General features: G+C 38.5%; 1 protein-coding gene across 1 annotated transcript in view; it reads right to left on the minus strand.

Annotated features, from left to right (window-relative positions):
• THSD7A (thrombospondin type 1 domain containing 7A) overlaps nt 1–18,584 on the minus strand; it is a 265,412-nt gene that overhangs the window by 156,274 nt on the left and 90,554 nt on the right. Inside the window, exons 5-6 of the mRNA XM_061166284.1 lie at nt 7,645–7,800; nt 6,355–6,567 (exon numbers count right to left, since the gene is read on the minus strand). Coding sequence (XP_061022267.1) covers nt 6,355–6,567; nt 7,645–7,800 — 369 coding nt within the window. The remainder of the gene's footprint in view (nt 1–6,354; nt 6,568–7,644; nt 7,801–18,584) is intronic.

Raw genomic sequence — 18,584 nt, forward strand, 5'->3', positions numbered from 1 at the left:
CTGGTTTGAGAGTATAAAATCCCAGCTCCTTTATTTTTAAAACTACAAGCTTTGGGATTTAATTTATACTCCAGAGTGTCTCACCTGCTTAGACTGAGTCTGAAACTTTGGTATTTCTCTGTGCAGAAAGGACTTCACTTAGCAGGCCTGAGACTGTTAGCCTTAGACACTCATTCAGCTCATTCAGCTGGCCCGTGGCTTGCATCTGGAAACTTGAATATCTGCAGGGCTCCACATTCTCTGAGCTTCTCTGATAGCTCAGTTGGTAAAGAATCCGCCTGCAATGCAGGAGACCCTGGTTTGATTCCTGGGTCGGGAAGATTCCCCTGGAGAAGGGATAGGCTACCCACTCCAGTGGTCTTGGGCTTCCCTTGTGGCTCAGCTGGTAAAGAATCCGCCCACAATGCCAGAGACCTGGTTTCAATCCCTGGTTTGGGAAGATCCCCTGGAGAAGGGAAAGGCTACCCATTCCAGTATTCTGGCCTGGAAAATTCCATGGACAGTCTATGGAGTTGCAAAGAGTTGGACACGACTGAGAGACTTTCACTTTCCATGTTCTCTAAATAAGTAAAGTTTTGCTCACTGTGCATAAAGCATTTTTATAAATAATTGCTGCTTAGACTGAAAAACTGTTTTCCTTCTGGGAGTCTGCAATTTTGGTACGTGCTACTTAGAGGGTGAGGCTTCGTCTGGTGGCTCAGTGATAAAGAATCCACCTGCCGATGCAGGAGACGGGGTTTGATCCCTGGATCAGGAAGATCCCCTGGGAGGAGGAAATGGCAACCCATACCAGTATTTTTGTCTGGGAGATCACACGGACAGATGAGTCTGGTGTGCTAGACCTTGGGGCAGCAGAGTCGGACAGAGCTGGGCACAGCACACGAACAGAGGGTGACTGAATGGCTGAGTCAACACAGACTCTGGACTCCTGGGCTCAGATGAGCTTTTCTGGGAGACAACACTTCACACATGCCACAATCCACTCATGGAAAAATGACGCACGTCCTCTGTGACTTTGCTGGGAGAGGACTCTCAGAAGCTTGCGCCTGCTTTTCTCCAGACTTTGCCCCATGTGCCTTTTTTCTCCTGCTGATTTTGCTTTGTGTCCTTCTGACAAAACAAATCACGCACTGAGTTCTATAAGTTCCTCTCCTTAATTAAAGAACCTGGGGTGGTCTTGGGTGCCCAAGACACACTCCCCTTTCATTATTTTGCTTCTTCATTCCCCATTTGACTGGCTTTCCCTGAGAGCACATTCTTATCAACTGTGGGCACCCCAATCCTTGACATGGTCTATGTCTCCAGGGCAGCTCATGAATGTTCTCAATCAGACCAAATAGTCGTTTCAACTAGCAGCTTTGTAATCTCTATTCCTGGGATGATTTCCTCCTCATCTCTTATACTCTTCTCCACATACCTCTATCCCCCTCCAAACTGTTGTTCTCTAATAAATATATATTTGGACAAATTAATTCAGCATTTACATGATTTGCAAATTGTATATACATGGTATATACTGCAAGGCTTAAAATAGAACAGGCTTGCCCCATTTCTCCACATACTGAGTCCTGTTTTCCAGAGACAAAAATTTTCCATACTTTTTAGGTGCTTATTCCTGATTTACCTCAGATACCAGGTTTTACATTTCTCTTAATACTGAATACCTGGGAAAAAAGAAGTACAACACGAACTGCTTGGGAAAGAAAGAGTATTCAAATCTCTCCTTCCTTCTACTCATATGTGGACACATATCTCATTCCATGAGGGAGAGGAAGAAATTGGTGGTAAAAATTAAGAAAGACTAAGAAGTCATATGACAAGTTACTGCTTTGGATATTAGAGTCATCTTCAACCATCCTTCACAATTTGTTCTTTTGGAACTTCTGCCGATATACAGAAACGGTTCCCAAAACAGGCAGAAAAATTTACTTTAAAGACCTGCTTCAGTACTACTCTCTTAGTGGTCTTAACCTTATGTCTTCTTCAGCATTACCCAAATCCAGCCACTTTGCTTTGGTGCTGGGAGTCTTTGGATAACAGAGTCAGTTCTAGGTTCCACCAAAACAATCCGTTTCTCATTTTAGTACAGCGGTTCACAAACTTCATTGTGCATGCATCAGAATTATCCAGAAATCTCCATAGAAATGCAGCCTTCTGGGACTTGCCTCCATATATTGTAATTAAGTGAGTGTGTAGATAAGACAGGAATCTGGTTTTATAGCACACTTAAGGAGATTTTGATACTGGGGGATCCAGGATACCCTTTGCCAAAGCAGATCGAGCATCTTACAGGGTGATTTGAAAAAATACTTGCATATAATGAAAATACACATATGTACATATATCTCATATCTATCTATAGATGACTTAAAACATCCAATGTTATTTATGTGTATGCTCAGTCGCTCAGTCATGTGTGACTCTTTGCAATGGACTATAGCCTGCCAGGCTCCTTTGTCCATGGGATTTTCCAGACAAGAATACTAGAATGGGTTGCCTTTTCCTAATCAAGGGGATCTTCCTGACTCAGGGACTGAACCTGCGTCTCTTGTGTCTCCTGCACTGGCAGGCAGATTCTTTACCACTGAGCCACCTGGAAAGCCCTAAAATTATGTATACATTTTTTTTTTTTTTTGTACATGAAAAATCTGTTGGCATTCTTAGAAATCTAACAGTTTTTAACCACCGTGCCATGACACAATGGTGTGCTACAAATCAGGGTTCAGGTGTAGGTTAAACATTTGTTGTTAATGACATTTAGAGTAAGTCAGTTACTCTTAACAAATGCATTGCAATAATTTAAGGTCACCTATATAATCATGACATTCCCAGTTAATCGAATTTTGACACACTTTACCTAATAGAAGAGGAAGGAATTGAGCTTTAAGAACAGTATAATACACTAGCAGGTCATGGCTGGACACTGCTCTTACTACCATACTATTAATATTAGCAGCTGTGTAATTAGGGATTGTATTGATTTACTTCTATAAAAATATTATTTTAGGGTTTCATAAAAATCTTTGTCAAGTGCGCACGTGACTCACGCATGTCAGTGTCACTGGTTAGATGTTAACTTTTACTCATGTGAATAAAAATGACAAAGGTAGCATAGAAACTCCAGGGAAACAGTAGTTTTGAAATTTACACAGAAAGGTATCAGTACTCAGATTCCTGGAATAGAACACATGATAATGAAATATGGACAGGATCATTTTATATGGATAATATGATTTTATATCATCTTATATGGAAACAACATTGATTTACAGTATCCTTACATAATCAGTAAGATTATAGACTATTTTTCACTTTCAGCCTAATAGCCTTGCTTTCCTTCCATCTCTAACGAACCAATTTGGGAAACAAAGTACACTTGCCTCATCAATTTACACCTTTAAATAAAACACAAACAAATCCTGCAAAACCTGGAAGCAGGCAGATTCTGGGTTTGCTCACAGGTTCAGCATCCTTGAGGACCCCACGTGCCCCCTGCCCCATCACACCAGACCTTTGGTGCAGAGCTCCTGCATTTGCGCTCAGAGATCTGGCACTGCTTTTCTGAAGCTCTTTTAATTATGAGTAATATTTTTTTCTGCTGCACATAAGACGTCCCTCGCTTTCTGGAGAGGCTAATTGCCTGCCTGAGTTCTCCTTTGTCTCTCATTTTTGTTACACCCTTCTGTCTGTCAGAGAATCTACACAAAACTTCTCTTGGGGGTTCTTCCAACTCTTCCCCAACCCTGCTCCTTAGAAGTCAACCGGGAACATGAACAATAACAGCAAGCAGCAAATCCTAATGATCTCAAAAGCCTAGTAAAGAATAATTCAGAAGAAAAGAGACCTTAGACACTTTGTGATCATTAACAAAGTTGTGAAATTTGTGAGGAAGGTGGGAGAAAAAAGTTTTTTTTTTTTTTTTAATTATTTGTCAGATTCACAGGCTCTAATTGTTCATTTCTCTAGTTGAGCTGTAACTTAATTATAAAACAAAATCTATAGCCACAGACAGGCCTAGAGGTACAGTCTGTACAACTAATCAACTTTAATTCCCCGGGCTCAATTTAATTACAAAATGACATTCGGTGCAGCTGCTAAACACTTTACCAGATGACCACATGATAATGCTCGTATAGTACTCACAGGTCCCCAGCTTCTGTGCTGATTCTAGCAGTGCAATTATGTTTCAGGTATATATAAATTTGAACAGCTCTAGGATTTATAATAAAAGATTCTCTGGATTTTATACATTTCTGTAGTTGAGCCAGCTAAAGTATTGAGCTGCACTACAACTGATATATGTCAGGGAGTAAAACACAAAGACAGAGATGTCCTGAGAAAGAACAATAACAACAAACTGAATTTCAATAACACATTTCTTACCTTTTAAAATTCACTGTCTTTGTTTGGTGGACAAAGTGAAATCTGCTTATGTATACTGAGTTATCAACTTGTGTTTTAGATTATGACATATATTACTTTTCAATGTAACTAGACATAGCTAACTCATTTGTCTGCTTGTCTCAGCGTTCCATAAGAAAATTTAGGAAGTGATTGTCCTATAAAATATTTTTTACCTGACAAAATTAATCACTGATGTTTTTAAAATAGTCAGCTCCTTTAGTATATTTCAAATGTATTCAATTTGTACAAACGTCCAGGAAGACCACTGCAATATGTAAGATCTGATTTTTCATTTTATAACATTTAGCCAGAAGTTCCATGCACAGTTAACTTTTCATCTTAGAGCTATTTTCATCCTTGCCCACACAAATATACTTTTAATAATACTTGGGATCCCAGTTTCTCCCTAGGTCTCTAGGAGGTTAAGAAAAATTATTTAAATTGAGGAAAAGGAATCAAGAAGCAGTATCATTAAGGGAGTTACTAATGATGCTAAAATAAATATGACCCTTCCTGCTTTTCCAGCAACTCACATGGTAATGTAGTGTCATTTAATTCAAATTAGGATTTGAAGTGGGTATATAAACACAACAGGATGCGTTCCATTTGCGTCCTTTCTCCTAGATGTTAATCCTCTTTTCTTTCCCTTTAGAGTAGAACTGGGTACAAGCTAAAGAGAGGATGTATCATAACTAATTATATCTACAGAGAAGAGAGCAACATTCACTGTTAAGTATCTGGAGCTCGAATCCCCTGCCTCACATTCCCCTTCCAGCCTCTAGTGCGGCTTCAGATTTTGCCTGATGCGGCCCTGCACGACCGCCTGAGAACCAGACCGAGACATCACTGCTCGTTTCAAAGTTGCAAGGCTCATTTCTCAGTACTGGCAGTGTTTGTCAGGCTCTGACCCCAGAGAGTATCTTTCTCTACCGAGCGGTGATTGAGTCACAGGAGGAAAAGATTCTGTTTGCTGGAAGAAAACAGGATAGAAGGAATCGTGACGGTTACCAGATGTTCCAGCGGCCCTGCGGGGGCACCAGAGTGTCTCTGCGTCTGCTGTGAACGGCAGCAACTGTCACAGGGGCCCCGGGGCCTGGTGCTCACGCTGCTCTGATGTGCAGAGTCATCGGATTCCAGAGTTGGGGGGAACCTTAGAGACAATTTTAGCCAGGTTTACACCGCGTCTGGGGGACTTCTGTGTTTCCTAAGTGTAATTCAGGGATTGCTAAAGAGTCAGGGGGAATCTCCCTGAAACAGCAGCATCACGCTTGGAAAGGATGCAAAAATCTTCAGTCAAGGCTAAGAACAAGACAGTGTATTTTATCAAACAAAAATCAGTTGTAAAAGTCCAGGGTAATTCCTATGGTTCAAGAAGAGAACTTTGTGGAAAATCCCCACCTGGGGGGCTTTATGACATTCCTGGAAGGGAGAGTCCTAGAGTTCAGAAGGTTGATTCAGAAGGAACTCTAGGCTGCAATAGGCCTCATGGCTTGGTAATCATTACTAAGACACAGGGTCAGGGTGGGAGATGAAGTCTTCTGAAATCAAGTTAACCAAAGCTAACAACCCTTCTTTATTTACATATCACTTTCTAAGGCAAATTAAAAAATCTTAGAAAAATGTTCCCTTTCATTGTTATTTTTTAACTTTTCCATTTTACACCTTGTCTTTACACTTCTTATTGCATGTTACTTGTTTTCAAAGTAGAAAATACCCTGTGATTGTTTAAAGACCCTCTCCACAGCCACCATCAGAAAAAATGAAAGAGAGATAAGAGAAGAAAGAGGAAGGAAAGAAGGAAGGATGGAAGGGGCAGCTGTTTCTGTGTTTGTTTGTAAACAGAACCAGCTCTGATGCGAGAAGACATAATATTTTAACATAAGGAGAGGTCTTTCTCCAGGGTCAAACAGACAACCATAAAATCAAAGGAGGGTAGGTAATCTTTCTTACCATCACTGTTGATGCACACAACCTCTTGGACTTGCGTGCCTGGACCGCACTCCTTGCCATTGTCTGGTTCACAGTCGCCGAGCCCCAGTGCCTTCCAGTCATAGCAGGAGGGCTCCTCACAGGGAATGGCTTCCAGTAAGTGAGGGCAGTTCCCACTGCCTCCCCAGCCTCCAGTGGGCTCACTGGTGATGCGCCGCTTCCTCAGTTTAAAACCTGAATTGTTGGGGAAGGAAAATATTCTTTGTTACCATCATGGGTTGAATATTTCAGAAGGCTGAATGAAACCCTAAGTGAAAGCAGGATGAGGGTAAAGGGTAAAATTCATATGTGCTTTATTCACTAGTGTATCCCCAAACGCTAGTTTAATAGGAGTTCATTAATAATTTATTAAATGAATAAATGAATGAACAAATGGCCAAAGAGGGACTTCTGGTGTTAGCTTACTATAGTAGAAATAAAGCGAGAAAAGAGCTGGAAAGAGAGAAAAAAAAAGAGGAGATTTTGCTTTTGGTTAATTTGGAAAGTCTGTAGTTATAAAATGTTCAAAGACAATAAAATCTCCAAAGACACCATAAAATCTTAAGCTATTCAGAAATATTCATGACCAGACAAAAGTGGTATTACTTTGAATTCCTCAACAGGCTTATGTGGTTAAACTTGAAAAGGAACCTCTGAGAAGTTGGATGATCTCAGGAAATTGTCTCTTTGAGCCTTAGTTGATTTTAGACTCCCCAGAAATCTGAATTAGGGATATAATCCATCTGGGTTCTAATGAGGAGTATTCAAAGACCTGCTCTGTGCTTTAATAGCATCTAAGTGTTGCCTTGTCTGACATTGTATGAAAAAATTAGTAAGTCTGTCTATTACTAAGTGAACATACTAGAATCACTAGAAAGCTGTCCTTTGAAGCAAAACAGAAAAGTGTTTTCAATTACTAGATCATGTGAAAATCACTCTACTGTGCCTGCCACATGGGAAACAACTGCATTTATTCTACTTCTTTCAGATGTAACATTTGCATCATAAAAGTAATAGTCATTATTTGTTTATCTTAAAATAATAAGGAGTTCTATTTATTAGGCACTAGCTATGGGTCAGGCAATGAAAGTTTTTATCTTCTGGTATCATCACCAGAGTGGGTTTATACTTCTTTTGTGATCAATACTCTTTAGGCATTCTAGAAAATACTGTCAGCAAATGATCACAGGAACACACAGCAGCGTTTGCTAATAATTCATGGTTTGACTCCATTGATGGGAGTTTCAAGCATGCCATTTTAGTATTACATACCTTTTTTGCCTTGCTGGTCATTACAGTTTTCATAAGTGCAGGGTCCCCAAGCTGTCCAAGGTGAAACCTCACATTCAATAGGACAGGGAATGTGGCACAGTTGTGTCGTGTTAGGGACAGGGCCAGTGCATGATTTCAAGTCCACTGGTTTTGAGGCTGTTTGGAGACAAAGAGAGATCCCTTAAGAATTAAACATAGTACTGGTTAATAATATGATTCTTCTATGTGTATGAAGAAGGAAAAATGCTTAGAGAAGTGTCACCAAGACATTACTGCAATCCTCCTCAGCTCCATCTGAGAATAAAAGCAGAAGGAGAAGGGGGAAGAGGAAGCAATGTAGTGTAGTCAAAGGAAACTGGGCTAGAAGTCCTAAAATTGTTTAATCCCCAGCTTCACCACCAATTAGCCATGCAATTAATAATGCTGAGTCTAATATTCCTAGCCAATAAAACAATACTTAAGGCTAATTTTATTTCTAAAGCTTTATAGTCCGATTCTAAAAATGTAGAATTTACTTTAGAGGACTGAACAGAGTAGGAGGGGAAATAAATGTCTACGGAAAATCTCCACTGAGCGCCTTGTGGCACAATAGTCTCCGTTCCCTTTTGGCCCACAGAGAGGTACCTGGTGGATATGATGAAGGGCCAAGTGGGGCATCTTTATCTCCAACTGCATAACTCACCAGGTACTTTCCAGAACTTTCAAGAGCACACCATCTGAGTATGTGATCCAAAGCTCAAGAGTTGCTAAGTGGACTCATTTATAATTGTCCATGTGTGTTCATGAGTTGATCAATGAACTGTGGATAAATACTGCTAGCCTGTGCTTCTTTCTTCCTTTGATGACTGCAATTTGGCTATTTTGTACAACAGATACATTTGACAGTTAATGTCAGATGGTGTCCATAGTTCTGGTTAAAAATGACTAAGTGAGAAAGATACTTGAAGCTATAAAGACATCAGAGGAGAATCAAGTTTACTACTGTCATAAAAATTTAAAGAAGCAAATGTCTTAGACACACATTTCCTTTAATGACAGCTAGCTTTTGTTATCAGAGAAGGCAATGGCACCCCACTCCAGTACTCTTGCCTGGAAAATCCCGCGGACGGAGGAGGCTGGTAGGCTGCAGTTCATGGGGTCGCTAAGAGTCGGACATGACTGAATGACTTCACTTTCACTTTTCACTTTCATGCACTGGAGAAGGAAATGGCAACCTGTTCCAGTGTTCTTGCCTGGAGAATCCCAGGGACGGGGAGCCTGGTGGGCTGCCGTCTATGGGGTTGCACAGAATCGGACACGACTGCAGCGACTTAGCAGCAGCAGCAGCTTCTGTTATAGGCTGATACTCTGAAAAGCCCATCCACGTAGCACAAAAAGCATGCCATAATAAGAGATCTAACTCTTATGTTCTTTATGTGAAAGTGAAGTGAAAATCACTCAGTAGTGTCCAACTCTTTGTGACCCCATGGACAATACAGTCCATGGAATTCTCCAGGCCAGAATACTGGAGTGGGTAGCCGTTCTCTTCTCCAGGGAATCTTCCCAATCGAGGGATTGAACCCAGGTCTTCTGCATTGCAGGCAAATTCTTTACCAGCTGAGCAAGCAGGGAAGCCCATGTAAAGGACTATGAAATTCCAATTACATGGGATTGCATATAGATGATCATAGAGAAAATAAAATATTTTAAACCATAATATCCCAACTTTTAAATAAAAATACTCAATATATCTACTTGTAGTTTATTTAAACAGGAAAGCAAACTGTAGGTACTTGCATATCCCTCAACTTTCTACACACAGAAACACACACAATCATAAAGGCTAGTATATTAACTCCTCTTTCTGCCACAGTTTTCAGTTCTGAAAAATATTCTACAGAATTTTCCTCCAAGAAGTACTTATTTCCTTCCCTTCTCAGTAACAGCCCTCCCCTCTTCCCCTCCCATATACAATGAAGTGAAAATAAATGACTGGGCATCCCTAACTTGCTTAACATGAGCACCATGAGCATTCTCACTTAAGTTTATCAGAATTGCTACTAATTTGTATCCTAACATTAGCCAAAGCCAAAAATGATTAACTGGATTGCTTTCCAACAGTGAAAGTACTTGGCACAGTAATGACAGAAAATACAGAAATAAATGCTTCATTTGTCTGAATATTTAAAAAAATGACATCAATAATACGTATCTCACATAAAATGACTTGCTTTTAATATTCTTACAGGCATAAGAGTATTGGGATGGTTGATTTCATGTGGCAACTTGCCTGGGCTAAGGGATGGTGAAGCACTGTTTCTGGGTGTGTCTGTGAGGTCATTGCCAGCAGAGACTGGCATTTCAATCAGTAGACCAAAGTCTACTAAAGTAGACTTTCCTCACCACTGTGGGTGAGGCAGCATTCAATCCACTGAGGCCTGAATAGAACAAAAAAGTGAAGGAAGGTCCATTTTTTCTCTTCCTTATCTGGGATATCTATCTTCTGCTCTTGGACATCAGAATGTCTGGTTCTGGGAAACCAGAAAGTACACCAGTGGCCTTCTTCCCAGAATTCTGGGAGCCGATTCCTATAATGTACCTATATACAACCTATTGGTTCTGTTTCTCCAGAGAACCTTGACCAACGTAATTCTATAATACACAGGAAAAACTCCTATCACTTCAAGTTAACGTAAGTAATTCTTTCATTTGTGGAATCTTTCAGTGAAAGTGTCAGTCGCTCAATCATGTCTGACTCTTTGTGACCCCATGGACTGTAGCCCACCAGGCTCCTCTGTCCACAGGATTCTCCAGGCAAGAATACCGGAGTGGATGGCCATTCCCTTCTCCAGGGGATCTTCCTGACTCAGGGATTGAATCCTGGCCTCCTGCATTGCAGGCAGATTTAATTAGTGGTTATATGTATACTTATCTGAAAAGTCTCTGAGTTTTACTTTCAGTGAACTGAAATAACTTTATGGTTCAGTGTTACTATACAGTTTTGGAAATTAGAGTTGGAAAGTATACAATTGTGAGAACTATTACAGCCTGAAGATATTTATTTTATATAGAAAGTTGAAAACTTTAGGAGGAAACAAGGTTTTTTGTTTTTTTTTTTTTTTTTTTAATTAAGGAAACAGATAAAAATACTAATTCCTGGCCATTTTTCTAGTGTTTAATTTTAACTCTGTGTATTTTGAGTAAGCAAAGAATAACCAGTCACAATTCTTTAACTATTAAGAAAGAAATATGATGAATAAAGGCTTAACGAAGTATTGCTTGAAGCAAAATATGCTTAACAATCTTCTGCTAAGCTGGCCAACTCAACACAGAGATAATACAATTCTTGAAAAACAGTGCCAACTAAAACTTGGCACTTGCCATCTGCCTCTTCAAGGATTAAACACAAGCTGCTGTGACAGCTGACCTTCAACACACCCTGAAAGGGGTTCAGTGTGGAGACCCAGAAGGAGGCACTCTGTGCTCTGGGTAAAACTAACGGGGCAGGCTTTCAGATAGATATTTTCAGAAGATTTTATGAGCCCACTTCTTGCATCTCCTCATATCTAGAAAAACACTAAAATCCTTTATAGTGACATCTGCTCCTTATGACTAGCAGCAACCTTCTGCAAAAAACGTATGCCTGATCGCACATATTCCCTTCATCAAAATGACATATATATACACTGACCTTCTCCCCTACCTCTTTGGAGGTTTCTCAGAGCTATCTAAAATGCTGTCTCTTGGGTTATAGTCCTCATTTTGCCCCAAATAAAACTTAACTCACAACTTTCACACTGTGCATTTTTTTCAGTTGATAAAAGCCTCAATTTCACAGATAACTTTCTATCTATCTGTCATTAATCAAATAAACACAGGGGGAGAATATGTATTTGTGAATGATTCTATTCCTTTGGTGATTTTCACTGTAGATTTTCTTATCCAGTATATGCTGATTTTTTTTTTTTTGCATTTTCAGTGTTTTTATTTAAAAAAAGATACTGTAAATAAATGTATTCAGCCAGTTTTACAAATATGAATCACACAATTGTTGATCTGACTGATTGGGTTCTGTCTTAGACCTTCCCTGGCATACAAACAGGTGGCAAATTGGGGCCACCACTTCAAGCCTCATGACCAGTACACAGACTGCCTGGTGGAGGTACCCGGGATGAAACCATCAGGGGAAGTAAGAGCAGGCTTGGGGAGTGAGAGCATGGGTTCAGCAGAGTCAGCTCTATGCCTTTAAACAGTATATGCTGATTATGTAAATCACAGGTGTGAGCTGGACTCTTCAAAAGCTGTCTTTTTTTAAGTTTTTTCCAATGGCCCAAGCTTTATCTGTAATCAGTGTGATTCAATAATAAAGTAAAGAACAGACACAGAAGATCTTATTAGGTGCTGGTTTAATCTGTGAGATATAATTCCTACAGTTTTATATTATATAATATAGTATTTATTGCTGATCCCTTATTCTCAAACATGGGGAACTAAATTTTTTTAGCATGGCCCAGTCATCATTCTTATAAAATTTCATTAGAAATTATTAAGAAACTGCTCTTCTAGCATAAGGTCCGAAGAAGTATACATTAGATTTTTTTAAGTCTTATTGTTGATCTCTTGAAAATAAAGGAGATATTTTATTGTTCTCATATGACTTAAAGGGTTTTTAATTATATGTACTCTGTATGCTCACAAGATCATAAAATAATTTTATTTTTTGGACTTAATAAAGCAATTTTTTGTAGGTCTGAAACATTTTGCATTTGTATAGAGTATAACAATAAACAAAAATTCATTATAGGAGATAAACTTAATCATTTGTTTCCAGTAATGAGGCCAATATGGTATTGTGAAAATATACTCTCTGTATAATCCCTAAGAATAGTGAATATGTAATTTTTTTAAAATGAAATGTTTTATTCTGAGATAACTAGAGATCCACATGAAATTGTAATTTCACAGAGATCCTACATATCCTTTACCCAGTTTCTCCCATTAGATCTCACAAAACTATAGTATAATACCACAACCAGAATATTGATATTGATACAGCTAGGGTACATGTACTGGTTTGAATAGTATTCTGCTCTCCACCCTGCCTCAAATTCGTGTCTTCTAGAAGCTCAGAACATGACCTTATTTGGATATAGGGTCACTGCAATAATCAGCTAATGAGGTCCTACTGGACTCAGGCAAGTCTTAAGGTGTCCTTATGAGAAGGCCATGTGATGACACACAGATAAAAAGGAACTGCCATAATGTAGAGAGAGAGTAGAGTGATGTAGCTACAAAGACTGCCTACATCCACTTTGTTTGTAACCTTACAGGGAAAAAATTCAGTCTTCCGCCATTAAGTATAACATTAGCTATAGGTTTTTGTGCATGATCTTTACCAAGTTGAGGATGTTTCTCTCTAGTCCTATTTTTCTGAGAGTTTTTATGATGAATGGGTGGTGAATTTTGCTCAGTGCTTTTTCTCCACTGACTGGTATTTTCTGAGAGTTTTTATGATGAATGGGTGGTGAATTTTGCTCAGTGCTTTTTCTCCACTGACTGGTATTATCATATGATCTTTTGCTCATTAGCCTGTTAGCATGGTGGATTATATGAACTGACTTTTCCAATACTGAACTGGCCGTGTACCCCTGAGTAAACTGTACTTGGTCCTAGTCTTCAATTCCTGGAATATATAACTGAACTCTATTTGCTAATATTTTGCTATGGGTTTCTATATCCATATTTATGAGGGATTTTGGTCTGCAGTTTCCTTTTGGTCCTACTATCTTGCTCTTTGTTCCTTCTTTTACTACTGTCTGGCTAGAAGTTTCCTGTTCCATATTCAGTGAGTTACAGTAGTTTTCTGGTAATTTTCTTTGCTTTGACACCTAATTTGTCTGATAGTAATATACCCCATTCCTGCTTTTCTTTGAATAATATTTTCATGATTTATTGTTTTTCATTATTTACTCTCAACCTGGGATATTGCTATATTTGAGGTTTCTTGCTGAATGTGTATAGTTGGGTCATATTTTTCAATCCACTCTACCAACCAGTGTCTCTCCTTCATACATGTTTAATTTTTTATAGATAGAGAATACATTTTAATTTTCATACGGTGTTGAAGCAAAGTTTAACATTGCCTGAATAGGTATCTATTAGAGCCTTTCAAAATCTGCTCCCACTGGCATTTCTGGGTGGTTTTCTTCTCTCACTCCAAGTCTGAGACATGGGAGGAAAAGATAAACCAAGGGAACTCAGCATTTGTCATTTCTTAAGTTTTAAAATCTCTAGCTTTCATTCTCCATCTTTCCGAGTCATCTTATGGTCTGTTTACTACAGGATTTTTTTTTTTTAATCTAGTGAGAGAATTAGGAAAAATTACATCTTTTCTATCTTCCTGGAAGCAGAAGCCTATATGTTATTTTAAAAATAAAACTTTTCAACTTTATAACTGGGATCACAAGAAAGGAAAATCCTTAAGTGATTCCCCAGATCCAGAGCCCAAATCCCTTATGGTATCAGAATCCTAAAGCTGGCCTTTCCCTTGGGGCATTACTGATCCCAGGTCATAGAACCTGCATATCTAGAGTTCTTTAATTACCAGGGACAAAGGAAGGCATTTTCAGTCAGAACATTCGAGTTTAACTATAACAGGCATCGTTAAGGACATTTCTTTTTTTTTTTTTTTATTCTTCTGTATTTTTTTTTTTTTTTCCCCAGTGGGTTTTGTCATACATTGATATGAATCAGCCATGGATTTACATGTATTCCCAATCCCGATCCCCCCTCCCACCTCCCTCTCCACCCGATTCCTCTGGGTCTTCCCAGTGCACCAGGCCGGAGCACTTGTCTCGTGCATCCCACCTGGGCTGGTGATCTGTTTCACCATAGATAGTATACATGCTGTTCTTTTGAAATATCCCACCCTCACATTCTCCCACAAAGTTCAAAAGTCTGTTCTGTATTTCTGTGTCTCTTTTTCTGTTTTGCATATAGGGTTATCGTTATCACCTTTCTAAATTCCATATATATGTGTTAGTATGCTGTAATGTTCTTTATCTTTCTGGCTTACTTCACTCTGTATAAGGGGCTCCAGATTCATCCATCTCATTAGGACTGGTTCAAATGAATTCTTTTTAATGGCTGAGTAATATTCCATGGTGTATATGTACCACAGCTTCCTTATCCATTCATCTGCTGATGAGCATCTAGGTTGCTTCCATGTCCTGGCTATTATAAACAGTGCTGCGATGAACATTGGGGTGCACGTGTCTCTTTCAGATCTGGTTTCCTCAGTGTATATGCCCAGAAGTGGGATTGCTGGGTCATATGGCAGTTCTATTTCCAGTTTTTTAAGAAATCTCCACACTCTTTTCCATAGTGGCTGTACTAGTTTGCATTCCCACCAACAGTGTAAGAGGGTTCCCTTTTCTCCACACCCTCTCCAGCATTTATTGCTTGTAGACTTTTGGATAGCAGCCATCCTGACTGGCGTGTAATGGTACCTCATTGTGGTTTTGATTTGCATTTCTCTAATAATGAGTGATGTTGAGCATCTTTTCATGTGTTTGTTAGCCATCTGTATGTCTTCTTTGGAGAAATGTCTGTTTAGTTCTTTGGCCCATTTTTTGATTGGGTCATTGATTTTTCTGGAATTGAGCTGCAGGAGTTGCTTGTATATTTTTGAGATTAATCCTTTGTCTGTTTCTTCATTTGCTATTATTTTCTCCCAATCTGAGGGCTGTCTTTTCACCTTACTTACAGTTTCCTTTGTAGTGCAAAAGCTTTTAAGTTTCATTAGGTCCCATTTGTTTAGTTTTGCTTTTATTTCCAATATTCTGGGAGGTGGGTCATAGAGGATCTTGCTGTGATTTATGTCAGAGAGTGTTTTGCCTATGTTCTCCTCTAGGAGTTTTATAGTTTCTGGTCTTACATTTAGATCTTTAATCCATTTTGAGTTTATTTTTGTGTATGGTGTTAGAAAGTGTTCTAGTTTCATTCTTTTACAAGTGGTTGACCAGTTTTCCCAGCACCACTTGTTAAAGAGGTTGTCTTTTTTCCATTGTATATCCTTGCCTCCTTTGTCAAAGATAAGGTGTCCATAGGTTCGTGGATTTATCTCTGGGCTTTCTATTCTGTTCCATTGATCTATATTTCTGTCTTTGTGCCAGTACCATACTGTCTTGATGACAGTGGCTTTGTAGTAGAGCCTGAAGTCAGGCAGGTTGATTCCTCCAGTTCCATTCTTCTTTCTCAAGATTACTTTGGCTATTCGAGGTTTTTTGTATTTCCATACAAATTGTGAAATTCTTTGGTCTAGTTCTGTGAAAAATACCGTTGGTAGCTTGATAGGGATTGCATTGAATCTATAGACTGCTTTGGGTAGAATAGCCATTTTGACAATATTAATTCTTCCAATCCATGAACACGGTATGTTTCTCCATCTGTTTGTGTCCTCTTTGATTTCTTTCACCAGTGTTTTATAGTTTTCTATGTATAGGTCCTTTGTTTCTTTAGGTAGATATACTCCTAAGTATTTTATTCTTTTTGTTGCAATGGTGAATGGTATTGTTTCCTTAATTTCTCTTTCTGTTTTTTCATTGTAAGTATATAGGAATGCACGGGATTTCTGTGTGTTAATTTTATATCCTGCAACTTTACTATATTCATTGATTAGCTCTAGTAATTTTCTGGTACAGTCTTTAGGGTTTTCTATATAGAGGATCATGTCATCTGCAAACAGTGAGAGTTTCACTTCTTCTTTTCCTATCTGGATTCCTTTTACTTCTTTTTCTGCTCTGATTGCTGTGGCCAGAACTTCCAACACTATGTTGAATAGTAGTGGTGAGAGTGGGCACCCTTGTCTTGCTCCTGATTTCAGGGGAAATGCCTTCAATTTTTCACCATTGAGGGTGATGCTTGCTGTGGGTTTTTCATATATAGCTTTTATTATGTTGAGGTATGTTCCTTCTATTCCTGCTTTTTGGAGAGTTTTAATCATAAATGAGTGTTGAATTTTGTCAAAGGCTTTCTCTGCATCTATTGAGATAATCATATGGTTTTTATCTTTCAATTTGTTAATGTGGTGTATTACATTGATTGATTTGCGGATATCAGGGCAGAAATAAATGCAAAAGAAACTAAAGAGACCATAGCAAAAATCAACAAAGCTAAAAGCTGGTTTTTTGAAAAAATAAACAAAATTGACAAACCATTAGCAAGACTCATTAAGAAACAAAGAGAGAAAAACAAAATTAACAAAATTAGAAATGAAAATGGAGAGATCACAACAGACAACACTGAAATACAAAGGATCATAAGAGACTACTACCAGCAGCTCTATGCCAATAAAATGGACAACTTGGATGAAATGGACAAATTCTTAGAAAAGTATAACTTTCCAAAACTGAACCAGGAAGAAATAGAAGATCTTAACAGACCCATCACAAGCAAGGAAATCGAAACTGTAATCAAAAATCTTCCAGCAAACAAAAGCCCAGGACCAGATGGCTTCACAGCTGAATTCTACCAAAAATTTAGAGAAGAGCTAACACCTATCTTACTCAAACTCTTCCAGAAAATTGCAGAAGAAGGTAAGCTTCCAAACTCATTCTATGAGGCCACCATCACCCTAATTCCAAAACCAGACAAAGATGCCACAAAAAAAGAAAAGTACAGGCCAATATCACTGATGAACATAGACGCAAAAATCCTTAACAAAATTCTAGCAAACAGAATCCAACAACATATTAAAAAAATCATACACCATGACCAAGTGGGCTTTATCCCAGGAATGCAAGGATTCTTTAATATCCGTTAAGGACATTTCTAAAGGATTTATTTCTCACACAAAGGGAAGTGAACAGAAAAGCAGGGACTCCGATGGCAGATGGAACACTGACCAAAGAAAAGATTAAACGTGAGTAAGAGCAAACAGGGACGGTAAAAGCATAATTGATGTTTAAACAGGGAGTGTGGTAGGCAGAACAGTGGTCTCCTAAAGATCACATGCCTTAATCCTTGGAATCTGTGAATACATTATCTTAATGGGAAAAAGGACTTTACAGATATGATTCAGGGTTCAAGACCAGAGATAAGGAAAGTATCCTGGATTATCTAAATCAACCTAATCTAACCACATGAGTCCTGAAAAGCAGAGAACCTTTCCCAGCTGGTCAGAAAGGAGATATGGAATAAGGAAGAAGGGAGATTCAAAGCATGAGAGGATTTGCCATTTCTGGCTTTGGAGGAAAGGGGTAAAGGCCAAAGAATATGGTTTCTAGAAGCTAGGGACAGTCTCCAATTAACAACTAACAAGGAAACAGAGATCTTGGTTCTTCAACTGCAAAAAACTGAATTCTGCCAACAACCCGAATGAGCATGGAAACAAATGTTTCATTAGAGCCTCTTGAAAGGAATATGGCTCTACCAAAGCCCTGATTTTAGCCAAGTGAGACCCATGTCAGACTTCTGACCTACAGAACTAGAAGATAAAACATTCAGTTTGTGGTAGTTTGTTATAGTAGTTATAGAAATCTAATATAGACAGTTACAAATAGCAATGTAGAACTAAAATACAAGACTATATAATGTGTAAGCTGGTGAAAGGTACTCAGAGGTAAGATAGTTTACAGCCCTTGGCAAGGTTAGCATATTAATTATAGATTATATTCATTTGGGTCTGGACCTTAATATTTTAAGGTAATCTCTTTATATAAATAGGATAAGAATGTATAACCTCTAAACCAAGGGAAGCAACAACAATAACAAAACTGTTGTAATAAATTTAAAGGAAGGCAAGAAAGAAGAAACAAAGAAACAGAAAAAAATGGGACAAAGAGAATATAAGATGGAAGAAATGAATACAAGAGAACAGATCACTAAAAGTCAAAGGCATGAGAGTTAATAGAAAAATAAAATCGGAAATGACATTTTATATCTACTAGTTTATCCAAAAA

Source organism: Dama dama, chromosome 18 (assembly GCF_033118175.1).
Source record: "Dama dama isolate Ldn47 chromosome 18, ASM3311817v1, whole genome shotgun sequence".
Lineage (NCBI taxonomy): Eukaryota > Metazoa > Chordata > Mammalia > Artiodactyla > Cervidae > Dama > Dama dama.